Raw genomic sequence first — 27,264 nt, 5'->3', positions numbered from 1 at the left:
CATGAGCTTCAATTACACCACACAAGCTTCAATTACACTACATGAGCTTCAATTACACCACACAAGCTTCAATTACACTACATGAGCTTCAATTACACCACACAAGCTTCAATTACACTACATGAGCTTCAATTACACCACACAAGCTTCAATTACACTACATGAGCTTCAATTACACCACACAAGCTTCAATTACACTACATGAGCTTCAATTACACCACACAAGCTTCAATTACACCACATGCTTATCCCTGGGGCTTCAGAGTGTGCTCTGCATTCATGGAAGACACTGAATGTACACACATTGGAGGGGAATAAAAAAAAAAAAAAGATGTCTTTTTTTTTTTTTTTTATAATTCAGCTGCAAAAACAGTGCAGAGAATACCCAATAAGTCTGGATTAAGCCTTGGGAAATATGGATTATTATCTTTCTTGAGGGACTGAAAAAAACGCTGTGGGAACTGCCTGCTCAAAACTTCTTTGGTTTCCTCTGCTCAAACTGGGTTACTCACAGGCGGCATATCAAATAGCTATCTGCCCACAGTGGTGACTTCTGCCTGTTAATTAGCTTTAAAGAATACACTCTGCTTTGTAATTGTTAAAATTTGACTGAAAACATTTCTCATTTACACGTGGGGCAGGGGCAGGGTGAAAGCTTTGCTTTAACAGTGCTTAAGTGAGGGGCCAAGATAATCACTAAGGAGAGCCCCTAGCTATATGGAACAAAGGGCCAAGGGCAGCTGAAACAATATTATAGGATATATGGATGAAATACAATGAGTAGTGTACAACTACACAGCAAAACTGTACAGTGAAATGGGCATTGTGTGGGATAATCTAAACAACAAGAAATAAAACAAGGCAGACCGCCACCAAATCTTCTCAAATGGGTCACCAGTTGATTGTGTTAAAATAAGAGAGGTCATATTTCCTTTTTATCCACCGTTTTTATCATATGAAATGTTTACATAAATAATCAATTTAAACAAACATTGCAAATATACAAAACAGTATATGGACTGTACAAACATATTTTCCTATTTCTAAATCCAATATACTCGTTCTGTTTTTACACACCCAGGGTAGAAGTCAAGGGAAAAAAAACTTCAGCAGCTGAATCACGCTTCCCCTTACAGATTGAGGTACACATTATCATTCATGTTGTGCAATTTCTTAATTGCACTCAGTTCCCGGTAGACTCTGTTAGAATCAAAGCGCAGAATCCGGTTGACTAAGATTAATAATTAGAGCATTCTGCATCCGGTGTGCTGAAAGTTAAAAACGAAGGAGCTCGCCAGCCAGCCGGCAAGCCGCGGTGTTGTGGGAAGAGACAGGTTTGAGGACCCGGGGGAAACTTCTTCCTTGAGTTTACTCTCTCTCTCTCTCACTCTACCCCGTTCCATCGGTTACTGCTACCCAACTAGAGCCAAGCAACCAGACCAAGAGAGCATCTTCTGCCTTTAATTACTCACTACTGTACCAATGCAAGGAAACCTCCACCACACACACACACAGAGCACACGGGGACCGGAGGAGGGAATGTGGAATGAACATTACAAAGATGAATAGAAGGATGTATTTTGCGCTTTTCTCTCTCTTTCAAGTCTTGGAGACAATAAACGGGCAATTCTTTCCAGGTAAGTTTTCGATTTTGTTGCTGCTGGTGGATTTGCCATTCTTTCTCGGTTGTTGCTGATAAAGGTTAAGAGATGCAACAGTGTGTGATGCCAGGTGTGTGTAATTGTTACATCAGAAGCTACGTAACAATGAAAAGTTTAGCGCACGATAATGGTTCGACCGAAGAAGGCACATCCAGCGTGTATAATTCATTCTGTATACACTCTGCGATTTTTGCATGACTGTTATGATGTATATACAGGGTTGATTCGGCAGAAGAGCTCTTAACCAAATCTGCATTGCTGAATAGTTTAGTGTTTGCCACATTATTGCACCGTTATGTGCATAACCTGTGGAGGAGCGAGATCTCTTATTAACCAAGCTCTACGTACAACGGCGAAGTCAAAACCGAGCAGCGTTTTTCCTTTTTTCTTCTTCTTTTTAAAAACACCCTTGTTTTATAATTTGTTTGCAATATTTGTTTGCAAGCGATTTTAAACACGCCTAACAGCTAGTGCGGTACGTCACACTGTGCATCGGCTATGTATTCTGTACTGTAATAGTATCAGCAGAAAAAGAACGTGGCAGGTTCCTCTGTTAATTTAATTCCACACCCACTTAAAATGCGACTCCGAAGACAACGCAGATCCACTTGTAACAATATAAACCAGCACTTCAACTTCTTAGAAGTTTACGCACAGATATTTCTTTTTTTTACTCCTTGTAGAGAATTTCAGCTGTTCCCAACACCGCTTTATCCTGGTTAGCACCGATATACCCGTTGTACTGGTTTGCATGCTGGTTGTGGAGCGGGTTAGACTCTTTCAAGGGAAAAAACAATAAACAAAACAGTCAATTATTCAAAATCAATTCAGCTGCTCAGAAGTCAAGTGATTGTTGTCACTGATATAAACGTGTTAATATTTTATGTTCTATTCGTTTTTTTTTATTATTATTAATAAAACAAATGTTTATCGAGAAAGAAACACAGCTATATGTTCTATTTCCCAAATCTTGCTGATCAACCACTGTTTCTGCAGGACTTGGTTCTCGGCATTATTAACGGTCTGTATTTCAGTACTGCTTCGGTGTTTGAAAGCGCAATCCGTGCTGTGATGTGCACACTTTCTGTTCAGCTGACGCTGAAACCCTTTACTTCTTGCATGAAAAATATTCTAAATGAAACTATTTATTTATTTTAAACAATATTATTGGTCTAAGCAAAATATACGCGATTAATCGAAATGTTGCTGTTTTAACTCGCATCTGTTTTAATGTTTGAAACTCAAATGGGTTTCCAATAATGGAAATACGATTTAATACAATTGAAATCATATAAGCCAGTTTACAAAAGCAAACTTTGTGTGAAACACAAAGTTAAAAACAAAAATTACAGAACTACAAGCCCTTAAAAAAAAAAAAAAAAAAGCTACAAAGCTTTTGCGAGCGGTAAGACAGGGTTTGTTTTAAAATGTTGTTTTATATTGTTAATATTAAATGGCATGGCTTTGGTTACCTGTAAGTTTATTACGGGTTGTTTGCATGCACATTTAACCCGACAGCCTCTTGACCAGTTGCAAAAAAAAAAAAAAAAAAAAAAAAGTTTCTTACTTGTCTTCACCATTAGATGGTGCTGTGGGCATATCTTAGTACTGAACTCCACATTAGTCCCGCTGAAAGCCAGCTAATTCTCCAGAACGCACACAGTTTACCGCAAAGATTTCACCCAAGTACGCAGCACAGTTCAGACAAAGCTGTCTGTAATGAGATCTTGGGATTCGTTGACATACGCGATATTAATTTAATAGCAAGGAGTCCAATGCCGACATCGGGGGAATAGAAACCCTGACACGATGTCTTGTTCCAGAAAATGAATAGAGTAGCTTTGGCAAAGTGATCGTCAAAGCGGGGACTGTCTAGTCTAGTGTCTCCTTATTCCGTTTGCAAGCAGGTGCATAGATGTTACGCGTCATTCAGTGGTTTACGTTAGGATAATCACTTTCTAAATGTTAAAGGACACATGACAACCAGATACACACACACACACACACACACACTTAGGGTTCCTAGTACACTAGCGCGGGGTGTATTTTGCTGTTATTATTATTATTATTATTATTATTATTATTATTATTATTATTAGCTGACTTATAAATAGCTCAGACCGCAGTGCATGTCTTTACGTCGTCTGTCTGGTAATCGCTCAATCGCTAGAAAGTTAGAAAACATTCCGTCCTTACAACGGTGGTGGGGGAGGGGGGGAAGGGCTGCATGAGAGAGAAAAAAAATGTTCGCAGGTCTTACTATCTCTTCTGTAAGTCTTTAAGAGTGTTCAGTACCGATAATCTAGAGTGCACTATAACTGCATTCCACACGTGGTAAATGCATTGCGAATGTTTGTAGACAATGATGTAGTGCGTGTATTGCTGATAAACAGATAAGGGATTTGGCAACTTCTCTTCATTTGTGGGCAGACGTTGACAGTGAAGGTGCAGTTTGGTTGTAATGTATTGTTGCTTGTATAAGGCTAGCGGTGTCTGTTCTCGGTGTTCACTGTCGCTGCTTGCCGCAGCTGTAGCCAGGCGAGGGTTCTTTGGTAGGGTTTTGGAAGATAGCCATTCTATTTCAAACCGCGGAAGCTGAAGTGTTCCGAGATCATCCAATGAACAGCAAACAGAGCCGGGTAGATTTGGTGAGATCTATACACAAGACTATTACTGTTGACGCTTTGGAAACTGTTTAAAAGTGTACAGCATTCAAAACGAACTTATTTTTAGTATCTCTGCACTCCTGTACAAAAACTCCAACCAGGTCCTTAATATCTCAAGCTCTCCAACTCTTTCATGTCACAAAATCAGCAGCCTGGCCATTTCAACAGTTTCCCATAGTAAAAGCACAGCAAAGTGTAATAATGCATAATAATAATAATCTTTATATAGACCACCTTCTTTGCTTGGGGTCATACAATGAGTCAGTGGCTGAGTAGGGATTTAAACCAGATACCTGCTGGTTACAAGCCCATTTCTTTAACCACTGGACCAAACATTACTTGGTCCATCCCATAGTACATTTCGTAACATTGTCTTATCCATTTCGTAAGCATTTTGTATCATTTCGTACCATTTCTTATAGACATTTTGTTCCACTGCAGCATGGTAAAGCATGGTAAAGAATATGTAAAGCATTGTAAAGAATAGGTAAGCATGGTAAAACATAGTGAAAGCATGGTAAAGAATATGTAAGCATTGTAAAGCATAGTGAAAGCACGGTAAAGCATAGTGAAAGCATTGACACTGGTATGTACAAGGGACATATGTGTGATGCTGACTTTCTTATTATTGCAATGAGGTGCACGAAATAAAAAATATACTGATAGGTTGGATCGGGTCATCCAGATTGTCAGTTTCCTCATGATACTCTCTCAAATGTATTTTAAGAAGAAACCGTTTGGACAAACTTTATAATATATACCACATTGACAATCTGAACACCACGTTGAGCACGTTTTCTCTGTAAGTTAAATACAGTTTGCAAACAAAGTAAATGAAATATGTATTTGTCAATCCCGGCAACCCTTGTCAAATATTTGGTTTGGTGAACGAGCTGCACATTATGTCAACTCAAGCTGACATATTCTCTCCTGCTGTCGTTTTCTCAGGGAAGTAAAACAGTATTTCTTCTATCATCAGGGCAGCCTGTTATTTGAATCTAGCTAGCTGGGGAGAATGTAATCAAATTCCAGTACAACTCAAACCTCACTTTTTCATTAAGACATTGTAAATGTCAGCGCAAGACGTGTGTGTGCAGTGTCCTGCATTTTTACATGTTAAAAGTGGTCAATGTCTCAAGCTTCTATTGAAAACAGTCAGCTCTATGCTTTTTCCTGTTTTCTTGTTTCAATAATAACTTGGCAGAAAGATGATTTCTAGCTCTTGCTGAAAGCAACAGCAGGTTTATGTGACGGTGTGAGCGATGTGCTGTAGTTGCAAGCAGGTTTCAGGGAGAGGGGAGAGGGGCAGAAGTATGAAAGACTGTTGTAAACAGATGGCATTGAACTATATTTCAATATCAAATTGAACAAAAGTGCGGGATGGGGCTTCTTTAATATCATGTGCTGAAATGTATATGCAAAGGACACAACTAGAAAGACCTGGATTAGGAAACTAGCAAAACTAATTTCTTCCATTCTAAACCTCCCATTACAGCTATGCAACCCATGCAAAAAGGTCAGCTAGATATTATACAGGGTGATAAGCATATGTCCAGATAGAAGGGATTCAAATCATTAAAAGTATTTCATGAATAGCAAATTCTTGTCTGTGCTCACACAGGAAAAGTACCTATTAATACACATTGGACTATATCTTGTGAAACCAGACGTGTCAACCTTTTTGGCTATGTGTATTTGCATAGCTTTAGAGTTAGGGTTATGTCATGCAAAAAATGTACACATTAAGTACATTGTAACTATGCACAATACCACTGTAATAATCTACTAAGTAACTGCTCTGTAAATACACAGTAAATAGAGACACTTAATGTAAAGTGTTCTCCCTGTTGCAAGTCGTTGACACAAGTTTGACTTGGTGTCATTACCCTGGGTCTTGGTTTGGATTCTCTGACAAGCTCTAATGCGGAGAAGCTTCACGGACACAAAGAAAGCGTTGAATTGATTGTCAAATCAGGAGAGTGGATCCCTGAAAGCATCCGTGGGAGATTCCAGTGAGACATATGGAGCTGTTTTTGGGTTGAAAAGTCACTGATTGCTAAAGCGATTGCAACGTTGTAAATACACACACACACACACAGGCCGGGCTGTGGCACGTCAGATGTCTGATAAGAGATTTCTCTGCACGTTTCCCCCCGAGTTCTGTGTTTTGTGGTTCGATGGCCGTTTGTGATTTGCAGCTTTGGTTGATTTAGATTCCGTCCTGCATATTCACCAGGAACTGCCCGGGATGTGATTGCTTCCCTACTTCCCCTTATCATCCTCTTCTCCTGTTACTAGGTAACAACCCAACGACAGTCTTTGACAGTCTGTAAGGCACATCCCTAATTAGTTCTCCAGAAAGTGTTTGCGAGCCAGATTTGGCTGTTGGAAGCGGGGTGGGGGCTCCTAATAATATAAGATCTCTGTGTGGCTGGCTGCAGAGTCATATTGTGTGTTTGCAGGGTTAGATGCTAGCCCTAGCCCACTAGGCTCCAGACCCAATCCTGGGTTTTGGAACAACCCTCATTTGGGGTATTGCTAAAGTGGCCAGGTACAATAATTGTCTGAAATTGAACAAAAATCTACTCTCAAGTGACAGCTCTTATGACAGAAGTGTTAATACTGCAATAGTCATGAATTGGTAGTTGGTTAGGATCAGTTCAGGCAGATATAGGGGGAGGGGGTTGGGGGCATTAAAGCTGTGGACCGACTAAACGGACATCTAACTTCTCACATTTCTGCTCACATTTAAACAATACACCTGTGCTTAATTGCAATGGAGCAAAATGGACTTGGATGTAGGACTTGCCATTGGGTTGCTCTGTACTATATTCAGTGTAATGTAATTGAATTCAATTCAATTATTACAGTCTGCACAGATACGCTGATTTCTGCACTAATAAAGTGTGCGAATACCCGCATCTGCGTAGATGAGATAATTTCTGCACTAATACATTTTGATAACGTACTCTATTAAACTGCACAGATTATCAAAACACAAATTATTAAAACATAGATTAACGGGAGTCTACTGTGTGTGTATGCATATGTATGTATGTGTATATATGATCTTATGCCCTGTTTAGGGTCTACATCCAGACAGGCAGACTGCCAGGTTTTCTATTATATGCAATCCGGAGATCAGCTCTCCATCGCTTTGTAGTGCACTGCACCTCACTAACCAGCACTGAAACCCGAGATTTAAAGTGGATTTATCAGTGCCAGAGCCCTGTTTGATTTTCTAGCTAAGGCTCCAAGCTCATGCTGCCCCTGCTTGCTTTGCTCGGAAAGGATTTATTTCAGGGACTGCAGGATGGTATTATCCAAGTCAGTGGCACACGCTAGTGCCCATTCCTGCAGCCCTACTGCAATCTACTGAATCACACTTATGTTTGAGTCAAAGGACATGGCAGTCTGGTACAGCAGGTAACGCTGTCATTCGGAAAGGGAGTGACATGAAATACGAGTTAGCTAGCAAAGGAAACAAAGGGTTTCATTGTCCAGCCCTCTCAGTCTCCTCTAGAGCTCATCTCTGCCTTTTCACTGGAACACTTAAGTGTCTTCAAATGAACAGCATAAGAGAAGGTGCCAGTAGATGCAGACAAACCCCCCCCCCCCCCCCCCCCCCCCCCAACACTGTTCCGAGCCTGGTCTTTGTTGCAGAAGTAGTGCCAGGAATGCATTTCCAACAGTGAAACTAAAATAATTGCAAGGATCAGTCAACAGGTTGAATTTAATTAGATAGAGAATTACAATAACATCAATGCAGAGTTAATTAGTAGAGAATTACTTTAGTGTTCAACAACAAGAGTGATTTAGAAACAAATTAGTGTTAAGGATTGGAAAATGAAATCCCCCCCCCTTCCTCCCACACACACTCTTCATGAATATGAAGGTACACAATGCAAGTTTACAACCTGAGTAACGCCTTGGATTCATTGTACACGTCCATTACAATACTTTTGTATCCCTTGTTGGTTTTTGAATTCTCTATTGTTTAGTTTGCAGCCTTGCAGGAGAGAGACTTCGCCCCCTCTTCTTATGCATTTCATTTAATAATCCTATCTCCAATACCGTGCCACAGTTCCTCATGTGTTCTGGTGCTCCAGCGGGCAAGCTGCAGTTAGACCATGTGATCTACAGAAAAGTACCAGGATGTATTTGAAATATCTATCCATCCTTAAAAAAAAATAAATAAAAAAAAATGTTAATAAAGAAAGTAAAGACAATTCATTGTAAAAACACTGGTGAGCTCTCTTTTAAAATAAGCATTCAGAAGATGCAATTTGCACTAAAATTAACAGTAAAGGAGCGCGAAATTAACGCTAAAGGAGCGCGAGGATTGAAGCGAGTGTCTTAACTGTGTCGGTTTAGTATTTTGGTGGGCTGTTGTTTATGTAATCTCTGTGCCTTTTGAAAGATTGTTAACCTTTTCTAGTGTTCGGAGGCGTTCCACAGATAGTGTATTGGAAAGAGAGGCTTTGTACTTCACATGCAGATTAGAAGGGTTTCATTGGAAATGGGTAATGACAATTTGCAGAAGTGCAGGAGAGCTTCAGCATTATTTAGTCCTACATGAAAAGATCACACTTGAGTTCTCTTGAGCTGCAAGTCATATGCATTGAGAATTTCTGAGATGTTCGGTGGAGTCCTTTCATTTGCGAGAATGTCATAAAAGCCCTTCGCAGAATACATAAGCGTTACAACGTAGGGTATGTAATGCTCATTATAGCTCAATCAGCTATGATTAGTGGGTGTCAGGTTGTGGGGTATATGCAGTAAATCCATGATGTTGTTATTATATTTTTAGATAGTGTGTTTTGTGGAGGTCTTTACTCAGTTAAATGTGGAAAAACAAACTTTCTTAATGAATAGAAAATGACGAAAGACAGTACCATGTGCAAAATGAAACGCCAAGCCTTCCCAAATGAAAACAAAACACTTTTCGGTGGTTGCAAATGATTATTTTGTGGAATAAAAAAATGAGGAATAAACCCTTTGACGTCAGATTGAACATTGCAGCCCCCCCCCAACCCTCCTCCGGCAGACACAAATAAACCCCAGTTTAAAAAACAAAGCGAAAATAATTGAAGGACAGTTCCCTTATTGTTTCCTCTAATGGTTTTGCTTTTAATAACCTCCTTCCTGTTCTCAAAAACATACTTGCTGTAACCATGGAAACGATTCCTTTCAGGCCCTCAACTTACCAAAAGAAAAGAAAAAGATATTGCAACCAGTAAATCAGGCTTGACTTTGTAAAGCATATTATGAAATGCTATTGGGCAGCAGCAGAGATGTAACATCACCTTACTGCATCTCATAGGAGTAACTTCAGAATAGCTCACAGTTTGTATTTCTTTTGAGCTGCATTTTCAACTATGAAGACGTCCACAGGCACAGGGAAGTCAACACCACAACTGTGACAGCTATTCCACTGGGATCCTATGAATTTGGTGGCGATGGTTTAAAGGGTAACCCTTTTTAGGCATGACTGATCTTGTCGTGCTGCCTGTCTGTTTCCATTTTGTATTAAATGCGCTGATAACAAAGCATTCAGTATGGGTTCTGTTTGTGAGTTTGAGGTTTCAAACCCCAACAGCACAACTTATGAACAGGAGGGGTAGTGTGTGATTGGTCGAGGACAGCCAGACATTCTTTTTCGGACACAGCTGATACTTTGTCAGAATTCTCCTGTGTTTTCCCTTTCAGAAGGGCTCCATTGGAATTCAAGGCACGCAGTCTGTCTTGTTTCCCAGCACAGCGAGGCACGCAGTCTGCTGTGTTTCCCAGTACAGCAGGGCACGCAGTCTGCCGTGTTCCCAGCACAGCGAGGCCCGCAGTCTGCCGTGTTTCCCACTACCGCGAGGCCCGCAGTCTGCTGTGTTTCCCACTACCGCGAGGCCCGCAGTCTGCTGTGTTTCCCACTACTGCGAGGCCCGCAGTCTGCTGTGTTTCCCACTATAGCGAGGCACGCAGTCTGCTGTGTTTCCCAGCGCAGCGAGGCACGCAGGACTGGTCTGATTGTGGAGGACATTTGGGAAGCTGGCCATGGCTTAATTGCTAAAACTTAAAGAAGCAAATCAAACGTTTCAGCTGTAGGAAAAAAAGGAGATAGTTTGAATAGCTTGCATAATTATCGCATGCTGTTGTGTTTGAAACAAGTCTTTTATTTTTTTTTTGTGAAGATTAAGAAGCCAGAAGGGAATATTAACAAACAGGGTTCATGAATATTATAGAGTTCATTAACTGATAAAATATACCATTAATTGTCTTTTTGACGCTTATCAGCATTGGGAGAGAACAAATTTAGATTAAAGTGCTGTTTGTAAAGTGGTCTTTGTTTCTACGTCACTCCATCGCCAAGCTCCTTTTACATCCTTGCAGTAGTTTTTTTAAAAAGCACAGCAAAGTGTAATAGAGCACAGTGAAAGCATGGTAAAGACCAGCGAGGTATGGTGAAGCATATTAATAAACACGGCAAACAAGGCTAAACTATGGTAAAAGCATGGGAAAACTGCACAAATACAGTGGTAAACTTTAATAAGGAGATCTCCTTTTGAAATTGCTGAAACTACTTGGTCAACAGAAGGCAGCAGATTCTTCTGATTTTGGAAAGCGCACTTGTACTTCATGGAAAGGTTCTCTGAGGTATTACCCCAGTGGAAATGATCTCTGAGTTCCCCTCTATTCCCATCATGGACTTAACATTATCACAATATAGGAACCCACAGCATTCCCTGTAAAGCAGCTGTCATTAGCAGGACACCGTGTCTGTGAAGGTCTTAAAAACATAAAACAGGGCAGATAATGATAATAAACATAGACAACAAAAGACAGTACATTCAGTAGTTTGCAATAATATAACTAGCAGTTTGGTTTGCTGGTATTCAGCCATCCATTATATTGATGGGTGCATAAAAATAACAATGACAGGGTGATGAAGCATGCTGGCCCAGCTAACAAAATAAAAAACATGCTCTTAAAATAATACATTAAAGTACATTTACTACACAGCGATCCATCCTCATTATCATCGGTGGGACTCCCTGATGCATTTTTCTCATTGAGTCACATTTTCACTCTGCTTTTTTGCTGTTCCATTTATCTGGTTTTCCAACCAAATGTCATTCACTCAAGTGTCTACTGTTGTGTTCCAACAGTTAATGTGAAAAGATTGCATTTGAGTAGAACTTGTTTCTATTATCCTTACCATCATCATCATCATCGTCATCATCATCATCAGTGTCTTCACAGCCTCCTTGTGTCATTTTCACAACCCCCCCCCCCCCCCCCCCCCTTCAGTTCACATCAATCGCGGTGTGTAACCAGCGGTGTGTAAATTATATGGCATGCCTAATGGCAGTGCATCCTTGCATCTTCTCCGTGGGAAATGAAACTGTTTAAGTGAGCCAAAAAAGTCTAGTTAGATGCCAGGAAATTAGGAACATGTGGAGCTTTTCAAAGTATACGATGACATGTTTGAAAGGTTTGCAGATGCCTGAGGCCTGTTCTAAAGAACTGTCTACAGCGCCGCATGTGTGGGGCTTCATCTGCCACATTCGAACAACAAAATAAAAAATAATATTGGAAGAGATGTCTAAAGACATCTAGTAAAAAAATAAATAAAGGAGTCTTAAAATAAAAAAATGTAAAAGTTTAAAATTTAGCCCTGGAATTTTGTTTTTAAGTCTGGCTTTCTCCTCTGGAGTCAAACACTCCCCAGAACAAGCCATTTCCTTTCTATTTATTTTTTCTTGTTTGCATTTGATTGTTACCTTCTGTTATACAGCAGGGTAATGAGTGATGTATAATTAGTCAGCTCTTAATTGTGCTTTTTGCTGTTTGCTTTTTCTTGCGCTGCCGACTCTAAGATTTATAAAGGCGTTTGCCAGTAATTGCTAGGTATTACCAGAATGGTGCTGACAAGACAAGGTGAATGTTGTCAGTGACCACCAAGGTAATTAACTGAAAAACCCCAGCAGTCCCTGCGCTAACACATGCACAATTATGACACGTTATCACTACAGTACGTCCCGCTGGCGGTCAAATGAATGGGAAAAGTAAATAAAAAGGATTCATTTGTATGTACAGCACTCGATTAGGCTTGCCCTGTCACATTAATTATGTATTGCTTCGAAGCCGCACAGCTATATGATTTAATAGCAAGTGGAACTGCTCCCCACTGGCCTGCTTCCATTAAGCGTTCAAGAAACCCATGAATATTTAACAGCGGTTCTACCTTGCTAATGTTCCACATTACATTCATTCATTCTTTCACATGTGAAGACACACTTAGTGCCATTTCTCTAACTCTGCCTAACATTCATTAACCTTGGGCATGACCACACGAAAAGTTCGGTTTTCGAAAACACTGGGAAACCAGCATGAAGCAATGCGGTCTGAATGGAGCGGACGTTGGGTGTTTTCCCAGGAGCAGAGCCATGCGAATATCCTTACATAGAGCAGGCGGCAAGAACAGGAGCTGCTCTGAAGTCTAGTGGCAGATTTTTGCACTTATAGCTGGTTTTTCTTTCATGCCTTCATTGGGCAGCGACCATACAGCGCTATAGCATTTTAAACAGGGACACATATCTACCTGAGCTGTTTTATTCTAGTGTCCACTGCTGAGGGCCATAGTCCAGAGTCTATTTTGAGCAGGACTGACACCACCACCAGAACTATATTCACCTGGCCTGTCTGACAGATTTTCACCAGGTCCAGCGGCTCATTACAGTCTACGAGCAGATCCACAGATATGCTATGACTTTGATGTATTCATGCTCATTATAATAGAAACTGTCTGCAGCTGCCTACATCTTCATTATCATGTAACTTTCCTGAAATCAACCCATGCATATTTTTAATTGTACATGGCTGCACAGTGTGGGTGTTGCTTTATGTACTCCTGTTGTCTGTAGGCTGGCTGGATTCACAATGCAAACCGCGCTGTCTGCAGGCTGGATTCACAGTGCAAACCGTGCTTTCTGCAGGCTGGATTCACAGTGCAAACCGTGCTTTCTGCAGGCTGGATTCACAGTGCAAACCGTGCTTTCTGCAGGCTGGATTCACAGTGCAAACCGTGCTTTCTGCAGGCTGGATTCACAGTGCAAACCGTGCTTTCTGCAGGCTGGATTCACAGTGCAAACCGTGCTTTCTGCAGGCTGGATTCACAGTGCAAACCGTGCTTTCTGCAGGCTGGATTCACAGTGCAAACCGTGCTGTCTGCAGGCTGGCTGGATTCACATTGCAAACCGTGCTCCTGTTTATATTCAACAGCCATTTGTACTGATTAGGTGATGTTTGTGGGAGGTCATCTTTGATTTGTAAGAATGGTACTTCTTGCCCCAGGAGCCCTTTGCAAATGAGACTGTCATGTGGGAAACCTAATTAAACATTTCAAATGAATTAATGAAATTAATAACATGCTTGTTTTCATTCATGGGGACCTTTTTGAGATAAGTGGCTTGTGTCATGGATTGTGCATATGATGCTTAAACCGTGGTACATACAATGCTGACACTAACATCTTCCTGTGCTTTGCTTGGAGTGTGAGTGTCAGTGTTCAGTTTGTTCAGGGAGACTTTTAAAAAGAAACAGGATTCATATTGTTGAAAACAGAAATATCTTATTAAAGAAACAGGATTCATCTCTGTTTTTATTAGCTTATTTATTTTTTATACAGTATATAGTTATTTTGAAAAGCTTTCAAAAATGGTCTTGTGTGCTTTGCAGTAGGAGTCTGACACCAGTAAACACCAGTATCACCAGTAACCTCATTTCTAGGGAGTCATTCTCAGGTTCTGATTTAGGCTTCTCCACTACTGTGCTCCTTAGCCTCATTATCTCATTAGAAGTAATGAAAAAGTGATCCTCTAAATATTTCATTTTAAATTTTATTTCTCCATGTGGGGGACCTAGACAAATAACCCTAGTATCATTTAAAAGCTTGTATCAAGGGCTTCCCAACACAAAATAACACATTGACCTAACTCAGTGACGTAGGGAATGTGCTCTCAGCCCAGCTGCGCTGCAGTGAACAATCGGGCTAATAAGCACGGCCCTCCTTTGGAATCAATGGGGCTGATTGTTCCTTCTCCCAGTGTCCTCACCATGAGGCTCCTTTGTTATGAGATCAGCTGTGACCAAGCTTGAGTATCGCCTGCTTATCTGTCTCAGAGGAGCGAGGCAATCACTGTTTCATTTCCATTGTTACAGGCTATTGAAATTGAATAATAATAATAATAATAAAACAACAGTAATAATGCAAATAGCATTCCCGCTGATTGTAATCAGGAGATGCTACAGAAGCCGAAAAAAGCAAGAAGGTAGACAGAAAGATTAAAACATGTCAAGGGATGGCTTAGTTGGCCGAGGGAAGAACTTCTGTGTTATGTATTACACACACACTGGACTTGTGTATATTTACATACAGTCATCTGCAACAACAGTTGAAAAGTACAAACTGTCTGTGTTTGTAAGACTTAAGATTGCAGGGCAGATATAACTATCTCATAACATGGTAAAAACGGGGTAACTACCAATGGCTCTTGCTCTTACATGGTAACTACTGGTGGAAACAATGTGTCTTTACATTGAAAAGCCTTGTACGGTAATATAATCGTGTAATCGCATTAGGATACTGAATGGTCAAAAGCCAATCTCTATGTAATTACACTGTAGTTACCATATATGACAAGTAAACATCAGTAATTATGTAGTTATTACAATGCAATTACATGACTATTGGCGTTTTCTGGATCTTTTAAAAAAAAAAAAAAAAAAAATGCTGTATTTCTTTCAATCTAAAAATGTTGTTGAGTTAATTGAGCAGTTTCCCAATCACCTTTTGTCATTTTCCTCTCTATAGAGCAGAACTGTATGCAATTATTCAGAGACTCACAGAGGGGAATCAGGATTTCTAACTTCTTAGTTTATAATTCCTCCCCCATCCATCATAATGCTTTCTCCGGCCGTATTGCAGCTGCAAGTGGATAAGTGACAACGCTTCACTGTCTGTTTTGGGTCTCTCCACACTGGGTCTGCTGTCTCTTGTCCACAATGTAATCCTCAGTAGTGTCGTCTTCATTGACAGATGTTAAGAAAGACTCGGCACAGAGGATTGAGTGCCAAGAGGACCCCTTGGCAATATATAGCTGGTGCTGTAAATAAATTTTCTCCTCCACCAGCGCCCACATGCAGTTATCTTGGGACTGGCTTTCTAAATTTTGTGAAGAACTCAGCAGGCTTTTAATTCCAGAACTCTTTGAGCGTTCTTATCTCTCTTGGTGGGGGGTGTTCTTTTAGCAATCAAATGAATTTCTGTTGGGCTAAGTATAAGTTGAGCTAATTGCCTCATTGCTCAAAACAAAACGAAACAAAAGCATGCCATTGGTTAGCTTTAACATGCAGCAAAAGGTTAGGTAGCATTAGCATATAAATGAGCTGAAAAAAAGTGCCTACAAAAGTCTTTCTGTGATTTGGTACACTTAGCAGCCATACCTGAGCAGATGGAAATAGCAGATGTTTCCCCTGTAAAGTAAGAACATTAACCCTCCATCCATCCTGTGGGGCACGTTGTGACTTTACCTGATCAACGATCAACGCCTGAATCAGCCTGGTGAAGCTATTTCTAATGCAGTTGATACAGACACCACAATATAGCGCTCTGGCTGTTCCTCAATGTAAGATATTAATATCCATCTGTCCCTGTGAAATGCAATTGAAACAACATGCTGTCCTCTAAGGATAAATGATGCAAACTCAAGGATGATCTCTCAAGTATTAAGAGCATTACAGTGTCTGTGTTGAGATTAACTATTAGCTTACTTTATTTTGTCTCTTTTACTTGTCCTTTTTTGTTTATGCATGCGAAAATGGCTTTTTGGGTCCATGCAATACATCTTTTTCATCGGGTAAGCTTACATCAAGGAACTTTGACCAAATGCCGTCAAGGACAAAAATAATGAAGCTGTGCCCTTACTTTGCAGTAACTTTTTAAAGAAAATCTGGATGGCATTAATTTGTATACCGGTGGCATATCAAGTGAATTAAAAGGATAACAACGCGAATGCATGTACTGCTGTATAGAAGGACCTAGCCAGATGGAGCGTCTAATTGATTTCTGATCTCATTAAAGCGGTTTAATGTATGTAAACCTTCTGAAAGGTGTCGTTAGATGTCTCTACTAACGCTGGCTATTCTCCTGGAGCAAGGGTGGATGATCTTGGTCCTGGAGGGCCAGCTGCAGTGCAGTTATTAACTGCTTCAGGGTCTGGGTGGAGGATTAATTAGCTCAATTAAGAATAAAGAGCTCCCCTGGTCCTGGAGTAATAATATCCCGTGTTTGGAACACTGGGGCTTCAGCGCAGTGCGTCCCTCGGTTTCTACAAGCTGTTCAGCCAGAATTCCATTACGGTCTCTAACACTCAATTCACACTGCCTTCATTCAGTAATGCACAATCAACACGTGTTTGAAAACAAGATTGTTTATGATGTTAAAGACAGCCATACTTAAAAATGTTTGGTGTAGGCATTCCATGTATAGAAGAGACAGGTTGTTGATTTTTGGGCGGTTTTAGCAAAACCCTGCATTTTTTTTTTTTTTTTTTTTTTTTTTAATTTTACATTTTACATAAAGTATTTTGTCATAGAGGATCCCTGCCATATTTGACACAACAACACATCGAATAGGAATCGGACGCACACAGGCACAGACCCCTCCCCCACTTCAGTGGGTAGGGACTCATACAGATTTAGTTTGCAAAATAAGTATATATTTTGCAAAAAACACATTTATTTTTCCAGAAAAAATAATCAATTTTTTTAAATTTAATTGCTACCGACAAAGATTTAACTTTAAAATGCCTGAAAGGTCATGCATTTCGGATTTATCTGTTAGCTAAATGTTGGATGCCAAGTGTAACGATTTAAGTTGTATTTTTTCACAGATTTATTTGTTAGATTCCCAGATTTATGTGTGACTCCCCCCCCCCAAAAAAAAAAGATTTTTAAAGATTGAAGCGTTGAATCTAGGAAGAATTACGTGATCTGAGAAAAAACACCTGGTAGAATATTTGTGCTTTTTTACACTTGATCATCACTTAATATCTGCAGACTTGGGTGAGGCGTGGTACCTGGATAATTGCTGTATTAAGGGTTATTAAGGTAATAAGTCTGATCACTTCATAGCAGATTTAGCTGCTGCTTGATTGCTCAGATTTCTGGCCCCTGGCCCCTGGTCCCTTATTAACGAGGCAGGGGGTGATTAGTCCAACCCTGATTGGAGTGCCTGATTGCGTTGTTAAGCAACCAGCATTCTTTTCCCTGTGTTAAATTTTGCACAGTGTTTTTACATTCAACCCCGTCTTCACCATTAAATTTGCATGTACCATGTCGATGCTTGCCTATTCTTTACCATGCTTTCTCTGTTCTATACTGTGCATGCGGTATACCTTCACTTTAGCAGAGCACCCTGCAGGGAACAAGCAGACTATAAATGAACAACACATTTGCATGATGAAAAGAACTGCAGGTCCTCGCGCAACCAACAAAAGACTCTCACCTGTTTCTCTCGCACCCAAAATGTTTTTTTATCCATCCATAGCACAGTCTGCGGCCATTAGTGTCCCATGCGCTGGTCTGTGAGCAGCGTGGGGTGAGGCAGCAGTGGCTGAAATGCTATGGAAGTCAATTAATAGACAGGCTTCCAGCTGCCTTCATAGTTGTACTATATATACAGTACGTTGGAGAAAGATTGCTTTGTCCAGTCCTGTTTGTAGATCAGTTTTGATTGAGGTCGGGGTCGGGGTCAGGTTCAGGGTTATTATCATGCCTGAACTATGATGGCTTCCTAAGACATGCAAAAGGAGTCAATGCTGGTGAGTTTCTGTGTAATGCCAGACCACACCAGCTGCAGTTTGTACACTAGGCAGTAGTGTTTCCATAAGAAATGGTGTTGAGCATACAAATTGCACCCCCACAAACTGACTGGATTCACTGCAATAATTTTAAAATAGGACAACACAGGCTATCTAAAATAATGCAGCAATAATGTTCCTAATAAATTAAAACTGAGAACTGTCCTTTGCTGGCCAGGCAATATTACTGAGGTTGTTTGCCAGTAAAAATGAGTCATCTTAATAATCATGCGGGGAGTGTTGCTGCAGAAACAGCTATTTAAATATTCCACTCTTTGCCTCGATTTATTTGTTAATGACATGCAATTTATACCCAATTAATCCCATTTTGCAGAAAAGGCACCCTTCATTAGAAGAAGCCTATGGCATCCCATTTGTCTACAAATGGTTAATTAGACTGTTAGAGCATTTAGCGCAAGATAAACTGCATCGTGATGAAGACCAAAGTATAGATATATTTTTAATTTACTTTATTTTTTGGTTCCCTTCAGTCGGTTGACAAATTGGTCATTTTATTTCAGCTCGTGATTGTGAGCAATCATCGAAATGACTTCCGTTTTAGTTGAATGCACCACAATCAATGCACAGTGCTGTATGAGTTCTGTAGCTCTAGGATGCGTGGGGTCTTTAAAATGCACAATAAGTGCAAAGAAAAAAACTAAATGCAGATCAAATATTTTCCCAGCTTTCTCATGCCAATGCTGTACGTCATTGCATTAGCAAGCCGTGAGTTGAGGCTTCACAGACTGGGTATAATCAATGGAACAGCTGGGGTTTCACGCAGCTAAGAAGAGATCCACCTTCTCAATATGTAACACAGTCAGGAGCCATTAATGTCCTGGCCGCTGGTGTGGAAGCGATGTGGGGTAACACCAGACCACAGAAACACAAGTGCTTATGGGTACTTATGGGCACTTTCCTGGTGGTTGTCATCAATTTGTACCGGGGAAATGTACACAGTTACTGAACAGTTTTGCAAGGGTCGCAGACTCTTTTCCTGTGTTCTAGCATATCGGTGCTGCTTGCTCGTGCCAAAGAGTTACTGCCTGTAAACGCTGCTGAGTTTCAAGGACTCAAGGCCATATCTTCTAACAACTACACATGGTAGGTAATGAGGCATTGTGAGTTAATGAAGTCACTGAGCTCTGCACAAGCTGGGCTTGGCAGTGCACAGCTGGGACTCCACAGCCCTGCTTAGCGGTGGAGCGTTCAAATTGACGGCAGACTTCTTTCCATCCCTTCGCCTGTGCTCAGCATCAAAGTGCTGGGTGTCTGCTGTGCGTCGGCGTGCGTGTGTAGGCATTTCGCTGATGTCTGCTTTATTGGGAGGCTGTGGTGGTGGTAGGGATTGCCGTGCCAACATCAGAATTCACGATTCACTGAACTGACCAAAAGACATAAGCAGCCACAAATTGTTCACAGGCAGCATTATAGCATTGGTTCCAGCAGTCTGTTCTCCCTTAAATGACCCTTAAATCATCTGAATCAGATGCCTGCTCAGCTATAAGATTTGTCTCATATTGCAGCTTCGTCGGTGGACTGTTTCGTATCATTCTAGGCATTTAGAATATTTATTTTGTAATTTGTTATTTGTATAATGTATACATATAAATATATACAATGTATACATGTATATTAATACTACTACTACTATTAACAAGAAGACTACGAATAGGAATACTTTTATTTTAGACAGAATTGGCATGAAAATTCATGCAACATAACTTTTTTTTTGTTTTTAAATATTCCCTTGCTGACATCACGTTCCACGTATCTTTAATTTAATTTGTTAATCAATTAACCGCACATGATTCCAAGGCGTTCGTTTTAAGTTTCAATCTAATTAAAACCGTAGTTCATACACATTACAATGTAACATAGACAAGCTGATCCCCCATGGGCAATTATAGTTTACATTAGAAACCAAACTTCTGCTGTCTGAATTTGCTTTATTAAACTTGGTATAGATATACAACACCAGAGTTCTCTTAAGTACTGGTTTTGTTCAGCCATCACATCCTGCTAACTTTTCAAATCTCTTAAGTTCAGAGTTTAGACATGATTCCTAGAGCTCTAGGAGTGACAGAGGCCTGTGAATAGTTTTATCGGTACATTCGCACTGTGCACGCCTGCTGTGTGACCTCATGACCCCCGTTCTGAGTAGCCTGTCAGAAAGTCATCCAGACAGCTCATTAGACCTTATTCTCAGCCCCTGCTGCCTGAATTGCCAGCTGCGGTGGAGGCAAGCTCCCCTGCTCGTTGCCTGCCCAGGTGAATCTGAATGAGTGCCACGAGCAGTGATCTGTCAGCAGAGTCTGTCATAAAGTTGAGGGGCTGACATCGCTGTGCAGCTGAGTGAGCTGGAGGGCAGTGTTGCCATGGTTGGGTAATTCCTGGGAATCTACACATTAATCAGACGGGCAAGCCACAGGAAGATGGATACATGGACTTCTATTCCCTTCAGTTACTGCGTGCATAATTGCACCATGCTAATGTATCTATTTTATAATGTATGTTTTTTTCAAAGTTTTAGCAGGGCAACTTATTGAACTCCATAGAGTTCACACACCCTAGTTTAAAATACTGTAACAACTGTAATGTGCAGAAACCCAACGCTAACCCTAACCTGCAAAAGTCTGCTGAACTTAAATTGTAGCACCCTTGGTCCAACTGGTTAACACAGAGATACTGATTTATACTTTTACAAATTAGTGATCAGAATGGAGGAACCTGGTTAAAGAAAAGTAGGTCCCGGGTTCAAATCCCGGCTCACTCACTGACCTTGAGCAAATAATTTAACCTTGTGCTTCGTCTTTCGGGTTAGACATTGTTGTAAGTGACTCTGCAGCTTAGATGTATGGTTCACACACCCTAGTCTCTGTAAGTTGCCTTGGATAAAGGCATCTGCTAAATAAATAATAGTAAATCAAATCCTGGACTGCCAGGTCAGTGTAGAGAAAGTCTTTGCATTGAAGTGTGCCTTTTTAATACAATATCAAAGTGTTGGACTGCAGTAATTAAGACTTGAATCACTTGGTCCTCTAACATAACCTTGGCTGAACAAGCCATTGCAGTCACTGCCTCTGGGATTTGAAGTGCCTATAACCCTAGCTGAGAACTGTGTGACAGGAAATATTGAAATGAGGTTATTGGTGTGCTTAGCAGCAGTAATCGCTTCCCAGTCTCAGAGAAAGCTGATCTCCTGGTCTCTTTGCAAGTCTAGTGATGGGTTTCATCTCTTCCAAACACAATGGGAGAACAGCTGGTGAGTGGCAGAGGGATGAACCTCTGTATTAATAGGATTTGTTCATTTTAATTGACATCAATCAATTTTAGTAAATCACAAGGCTTGATTCAACCATTTCCTTATTAGTGTTTTTTCTCTCTGTTATATGAATTATTTTGGCTATTTGTAATGTCATTTTTGTTTATTTTTAAATAGTGTACTGTAATTAGACGTACTCCACCTGGAGAAGTGTGTGTGTATATAAGCAATTTTCTTTCCACCTCGTGACGTCATTCTTGGAAAGACAGCGTTACTTTTTTGCACGATACTGTATGTGTTTGTAATGACAACTGGAGTTTGGTTCTTCAATTGCCTTTAAAAAGAAATGGACTGCGTCAGCCAGTGTTGTGCCAAAAACTTTACAGAAACAGCATCTGTGAGGCTGACAGTGAAATGGCAGGGAAGGATTCCTTAAAGAAAGCTGATACTGCTGAGCAGCTGTGCCCTGGTCCATTGGAAAACAGTGGCAGCTGCTAACAAAGCTGCTAAAAGGTGACTAAGTACATTATTGGATATGCCACCATTACACCATCTGTAGTGAAATCAACATTGCGTCACAGAAACGAGAAAGAGAAGCAGTGTGTCGAGCATGTGTATCTACACTGTTGGTTTAGGGTTTCTTCTTGTCTGATTGGAAACCATCTGTGAAAGTGCTTCACAACCCACTCCACTCAAGCTCTAACTGTGTCCTCTGGTCCTGGTTTCCGTGCTGTTCTTGAGATAATGATTAGGGTTAGTCTGGGTTTCAAGTGGGTTAGCACTCAGAGCACAGCAACAGGGAGGCTGTGTAGAAGTATGTGCATGTCAAACTTTCCTGACAGTTTTAACAAAATTCACAGGAAAGAAAATTAGTTTAAATGTCATGGCATCATGAGAAGTGTATAGTGTGGTATTTCAAACAGCATGAGAAGGGAAGCATTGCGAAGTGTAGTAAAGCACGGGTATACCATAGGTATGCATTGTTAAGCCCAGGGAGGGATGATAAAGCAAAATAAAAAACGTGGAAAACCTTAGTAAACTATGCAAAATGTATACACTGTAAAATTACAGTGCAGAGTTATTGTGGTAAAGTTTTATAAGGGATACCCGTCATCAAAAGTATGTTTGCTTGAATGCTCCTTGTAAGCAGTAGAACTTCAGATTCTTTTTAGTAAAATTTTGCAATTTCTGTTGTGGATTACGGCTTTGCAGAGACTGAATAACATTCTACACTGACATCCAAAAGTGAAAACTCTTCTCAAAATCCCAGTCGGGTTTAATAGAAAAAATGTTTTTAAATGTGCTGATTAAATATATATATATATATATATATATATATATATATATATATATATATATATATATATTGTTAGAATGAGACAGTCGAGACTCAGCATATACTATTTAAAAAAAAAAAAAAAAAAAAACATCACTACCATCCTAGTAACCCACAGTTCACTGGATCCACTGGATGCAGATACAGTTTCCAATGCTGAAATCTCACTGCCGTTCCTGTTTCGTTGCTAGCTTAAGCTCAGCACTTCTTTTTTTCTTCAGTCGAACCTTAATTAGAGCTGATTGTGCACATTTTAAACACAGTCCAGCAATGACTCGCCACCTGTCCTTTTTAAAATAAATTATACAAATACAGTGCTTCTAAATGCTATGAGTGGGCACATTCTAAATGAGAGAGAGGGAGAGGGAGAGCACATACTGCTCCCCTGTATACCACAATGCTGTTCCACTGCCACAGATGAAAATGCTACCATCCCAAAGCATTCTTTGTCCTCCAGTTAAATGGTAAAAATAGACAACTCCACTCCATGAGTGATTGGTATTGACAGAAGTTATTTTGTCACTTAAGGGCCAGTTATTTCTGCCAATATGTTTTCTTAGTTCATCTCATTCTGTTAAAAATAAGGGCAGTTAGAAACTTCCCCCATTGTCTTGAACTCCGTCCTGGATTCAAAAGCTCCCTTTGTTTGGGTATATTATTAAAACCAACAGGAGTTTGAACAATCAAGCCCCTGCTTTTGTGTTTTTATGTTGTTTTGCCGTGGTGGCGGGAGCCTCCTGCCAGCTCGTCATTGTAAATGAAAATCTTGTTCTCAGTGGACTCATTTGGATAAACAAAGGTTTTGATGATTGATTGATTGATTGATCTGCTCTGAACTGATCACCCTTGAATAAGTCTCACCCGTCTCTAGGACGGCTGCTATTAAATTAACTAAAGTAGCAGTTTCTAAAAAGAGAGCCCAATGATTAATGTTAATATATGATTAGGATTATGGTTAATGTCATTAGTTAAGCATTATTACCCAGCATTATAATCTATCTATAAACATATGGAATGTGCATTCTATTTTTTAAATTTTTTTGAAGCATTTTTAAGTTTTGGATTGCTCCTCTGGGTAAACGAAAAGTAAAAGTTATTTCCCCCTTTTGCTGCCCTCTGCTGGTGGTGGATATGGGTAGGGATGTTATTTGCAGTAGCAGGAGCTGAGGTCTCAGGCAGGTTGGCAGAGATTACAAAATGCTTTTTGCCACACCAAGTTTTCCAGCCAGTGACAGATAATATTATATTATCACACAAAGCAGAGTTCTGAGGAGGTGCTAGTGGTAAGACATAATGATTTTCAAACGTGCTGTCTATATTTCTTAGGTTTTACTGTGTTTGCACTCGTTCGTTTTTGCATTCAGTGTTTTAGCTGATCTTTTGAAGACCCCTTTTTCATTTTCATATGATTTTTTTTCTTCTAATGCAATCGACTGATTCTTGTGTTCGTTCAGACTTTCCAGCACATCCTGTTTTTTTTTTTCTCTTGCAATTATCTGATGAATTAAAGCGGACTATAAGCCAAGGGCTTTGTGAAATAAGAGAGACACAGTAGCAGAAGTAACAAGGCCATCTCAGATATTGATTAACGATGATGATGCTGCTGCTACAAAAGAGATTGATGAGCACCCTTTGGAGGATAAGGAGCCAAGGATTTAAAACCAGAAATTAATTGACTCCTGCTGCCTGCTTGGACAAGGTGTGCTGGGTTCCTTGCTCCATTAAATGCAAAGCAGAACAAAGAAGGGTACTAAATGTGCACACCCAGATAAGCAGCTCCTTGCTATCCTCTCATGATGTTCCACTCTTACTCTTCCTGGAGTAGCCCACAGAGAGCCATTACACCATTTCATTCTACATGATTTGGAGCAGGAGGGTGGTGTAATTCAGTCTGCAGCCAGAGATATGAAACTTCCACAGGGATTTCTAATCGAATAGATTAAGCTTTCATCTTTTTTGACATTTGCTCTTTATGACAATTACATGAAGCCCAGAGTTAGCTGGTTTATTTATGAGCAGGTCTATCTTCTGCATACAAGTGTTTTTGTTGAAGGATATTTCCTCTCGCTGATGACAGGAGGCTCCCCTGTAAATACTGACCCCCAGTTGCGTTTGTCTGCTGTGGAAGAGAATGGGAAACTGAACCCTGCAGAACAGTGTATTGCCCAAGACTTTACAGGCTGACTCACAAAGCAGTGTCCAATGCAATTTATTTTACATTTCAAAAGCATTATTAAGGGCACTGTCTCAAGGTGCTCTGAAGCAATGTGTAAAATGTAATGACGAATGTTTCTAGTCTTTCTCAGTGGCTCTGCTGAATTGCCTGTAAAGTGAACTAAGTGCCAACATTTTTTAGAATAGAAAGCAACACTAAGTCATCTATTCAATCACTTGTACCCTGTCAAAAGCACTACTGTATACAATGTAGAAAAGGATACACTAGTGCACTGCACGCCCTAAATATAACTCATTACTGTAGAAAATGACACAAACTGTAATTATTACTTAAAAGAGAAAAGTAAAGTGAATTGAAGATGTGCCGCTGGGCCCAATGCATCAGATTCTCACGACGACTCTTAAAAAGGAAAAGCAAAGTTGAAGTTGAGTATTGAGTTCAGGGTTGCCTGAGGGCCTTCATGAAACGAGTAAGGGATCCGTCAACCTCGCATGCCATTAATATCCTATCCTGAATTTGTCATTAATTTAGTGCAACATTATGTTGCATACATCTAGTTAGCTCCGGGCCACTGCTTTCTCGCTGCGTTCTGGGATGGAGGCAGTCTCAATACAAATTCCCAAATCGGACGCAAATCAGACAAGGAAAAATCTGAGCCCTGCATATATCCAATGAACCGCTAAATAATAACGCCATGATTGATAACTGAAAAGGAATCCTGAAATCAATAAATATAAATCTCCCCTGCAAGCCTTCCCTGCTGGCTTTCAGCTGGGCATTAGCTGCATCCAACTGGGCAAATCTAAAGCTAAGCATCCATTACCTGGGATCTGTGGTGCAGATAAGTCAGGTTGCAGCTGCATGAATAATAAGATTGACTTGTTTTGCTGCATATTACCAAGGAGTATTAAAAACATCTGATGCTCTAAATGACTCAACAGCTCAGCGGTGGTAGCAATTCTAGTTAGCATTTGGAATAACTAATATCAATCAAAGCTTTTTATATACCGGTAGGTGTTTTTTTTTTTTTTTTTTTTTTTGTGAGATATTATTCACAGCACTGCGCAAAAGTGGAGGCAGAAGAACCATTAGGGAATCTGTCCCTCTCTCTCTCTTTTAAAAACAAACCAATCTTTTCGTAATGCAAAGCACTGTTTTGTCAGTGGTTGTGTGTGTGTGTGTGAGTAAGGAGAGCTGACAGTAGGTTGATGATCATTCATTTATTTTGCTGTCCGCTGCACATGCTGATTGAAGTTCAAGTGTGAAATAGTTAAAACCCAACAGGTACAATTAAAAATAGAGATAAACGGGACAGAATAACAAGCAGTGCCTTGTGCTGCTGCAAGGATATGAGAGCCGGGGTGGTGAGGTAGGGTTAAAAGAAATGACTGGGATGCCTTATATAATTATAACAGGGATAAGAAGGCTGGTGCAGCCAGAAGCAGTAAACACATTTAATACATTGAGGGTGAAGACAGCAGTCTGATCAGAGTCTTTTTCAGCCATAGTCCTTATTCAATCTGAGTTGGATTTTGGGTAGAATTTTATGATTTCCACTTCGAGGTTAAACGATGGGCACGTGAAACATGTCAAAGCTGCTATTGCCCCCCCCCCCCCCCCCCCCCCCCAGCCCCCCCCCCCCCCCCCCCCCCTCCCCCCCCCCCCCCCCCCCCCCCCACACCACCACCAGGACTTTTAAAGTGAAGATTTCATTCCTCGTTATAAACATGTCGATGTGCACACAGGATTTCTCCTCTTTGTCATTTTATTTTTCAAAATTATGACCTAAGGTTTGTACCTGACAAAAAGCGTGGGTTCAGACTGCAGATTTCGAGGTGCAGTAATTATTGTCAGAATCTTTGTCCCTTTTTATAGCAGTGGAAAACCCTTAATGCGGGATTGTAGTGTACATCCTGCCTTTTATAATAGGATTCCTCGAAGCATCTTCAAGCTTGCAGAATAGCAGGCAGGCACGCACGCACGCACACAGCTAGACACAGCGGTCAGCCCTGCACACTTACCTTCAGCCAAGCTTCTCCTCTTCTTCCGAGAGATAATTAGGAGGAGAAACATTACACGGGCACAATGGATTGTAGAAGAAAAGCCTTTTGATTTGGTATTTTTGTGCTGTTAAAAAATAAATAAATAAATAAGGCCGTGGCAGCGTTTGCTAGTGATAATAGAATTCCGGACCGTATTTATTTATTTTTAATAATAAACGTTGCTTACTGCTACTTAGTGAGG

At 40.4% G+C, this 27,264-nt stretch overlaps 1 protein-coding gene across 11 annotated transcripts in view; it reads left to right on the top strand.

Moving 5' to 3' along the window:
• Positions 1–1,318: 1,318 nt before the first annotated feature.
• Positions 1,319–27,264, top strand: part of LOC121319427 (receptor-type tyrosine-protein phosphatase T-like) — a 155,866-nt gene continuing 129,920 nt past the window's right edge. For all 11 annotated transcript variants that reach the window (XM_041256854.1, XM_041256850.1, XM_041256849.1 and 8 more), the window contains exon 1: positions 1,319–1,637. In XM_041256854.1, the coding sequence (XP_041112788.1) occupies positions 1,547–1,637 (91 nt within the window). In that variant the 5' untranslated portion in view covers positions 1,319–1,546. The remainder of the gene's footprint in view (positions 1,638–27,264) is intronic.

The sequence above is a fragment of the Polyodon spathula genome, chromosome 8, assembly GCF_017654505.1.
Source record: "Polyodon spathula isolate WHYD16114869_AA chromosome 8, ASM1765450v1, whole genome shotgun sequence".
NCBI lineage: Eukaryota > Metazoa > Chordata > Actinopteri > Acipenseriformes > Polyodontidae > Polyodon > Polyodon spathula.
This window is presented reverse-complemented; position numbering and strand designations above follow the sequence as displayed.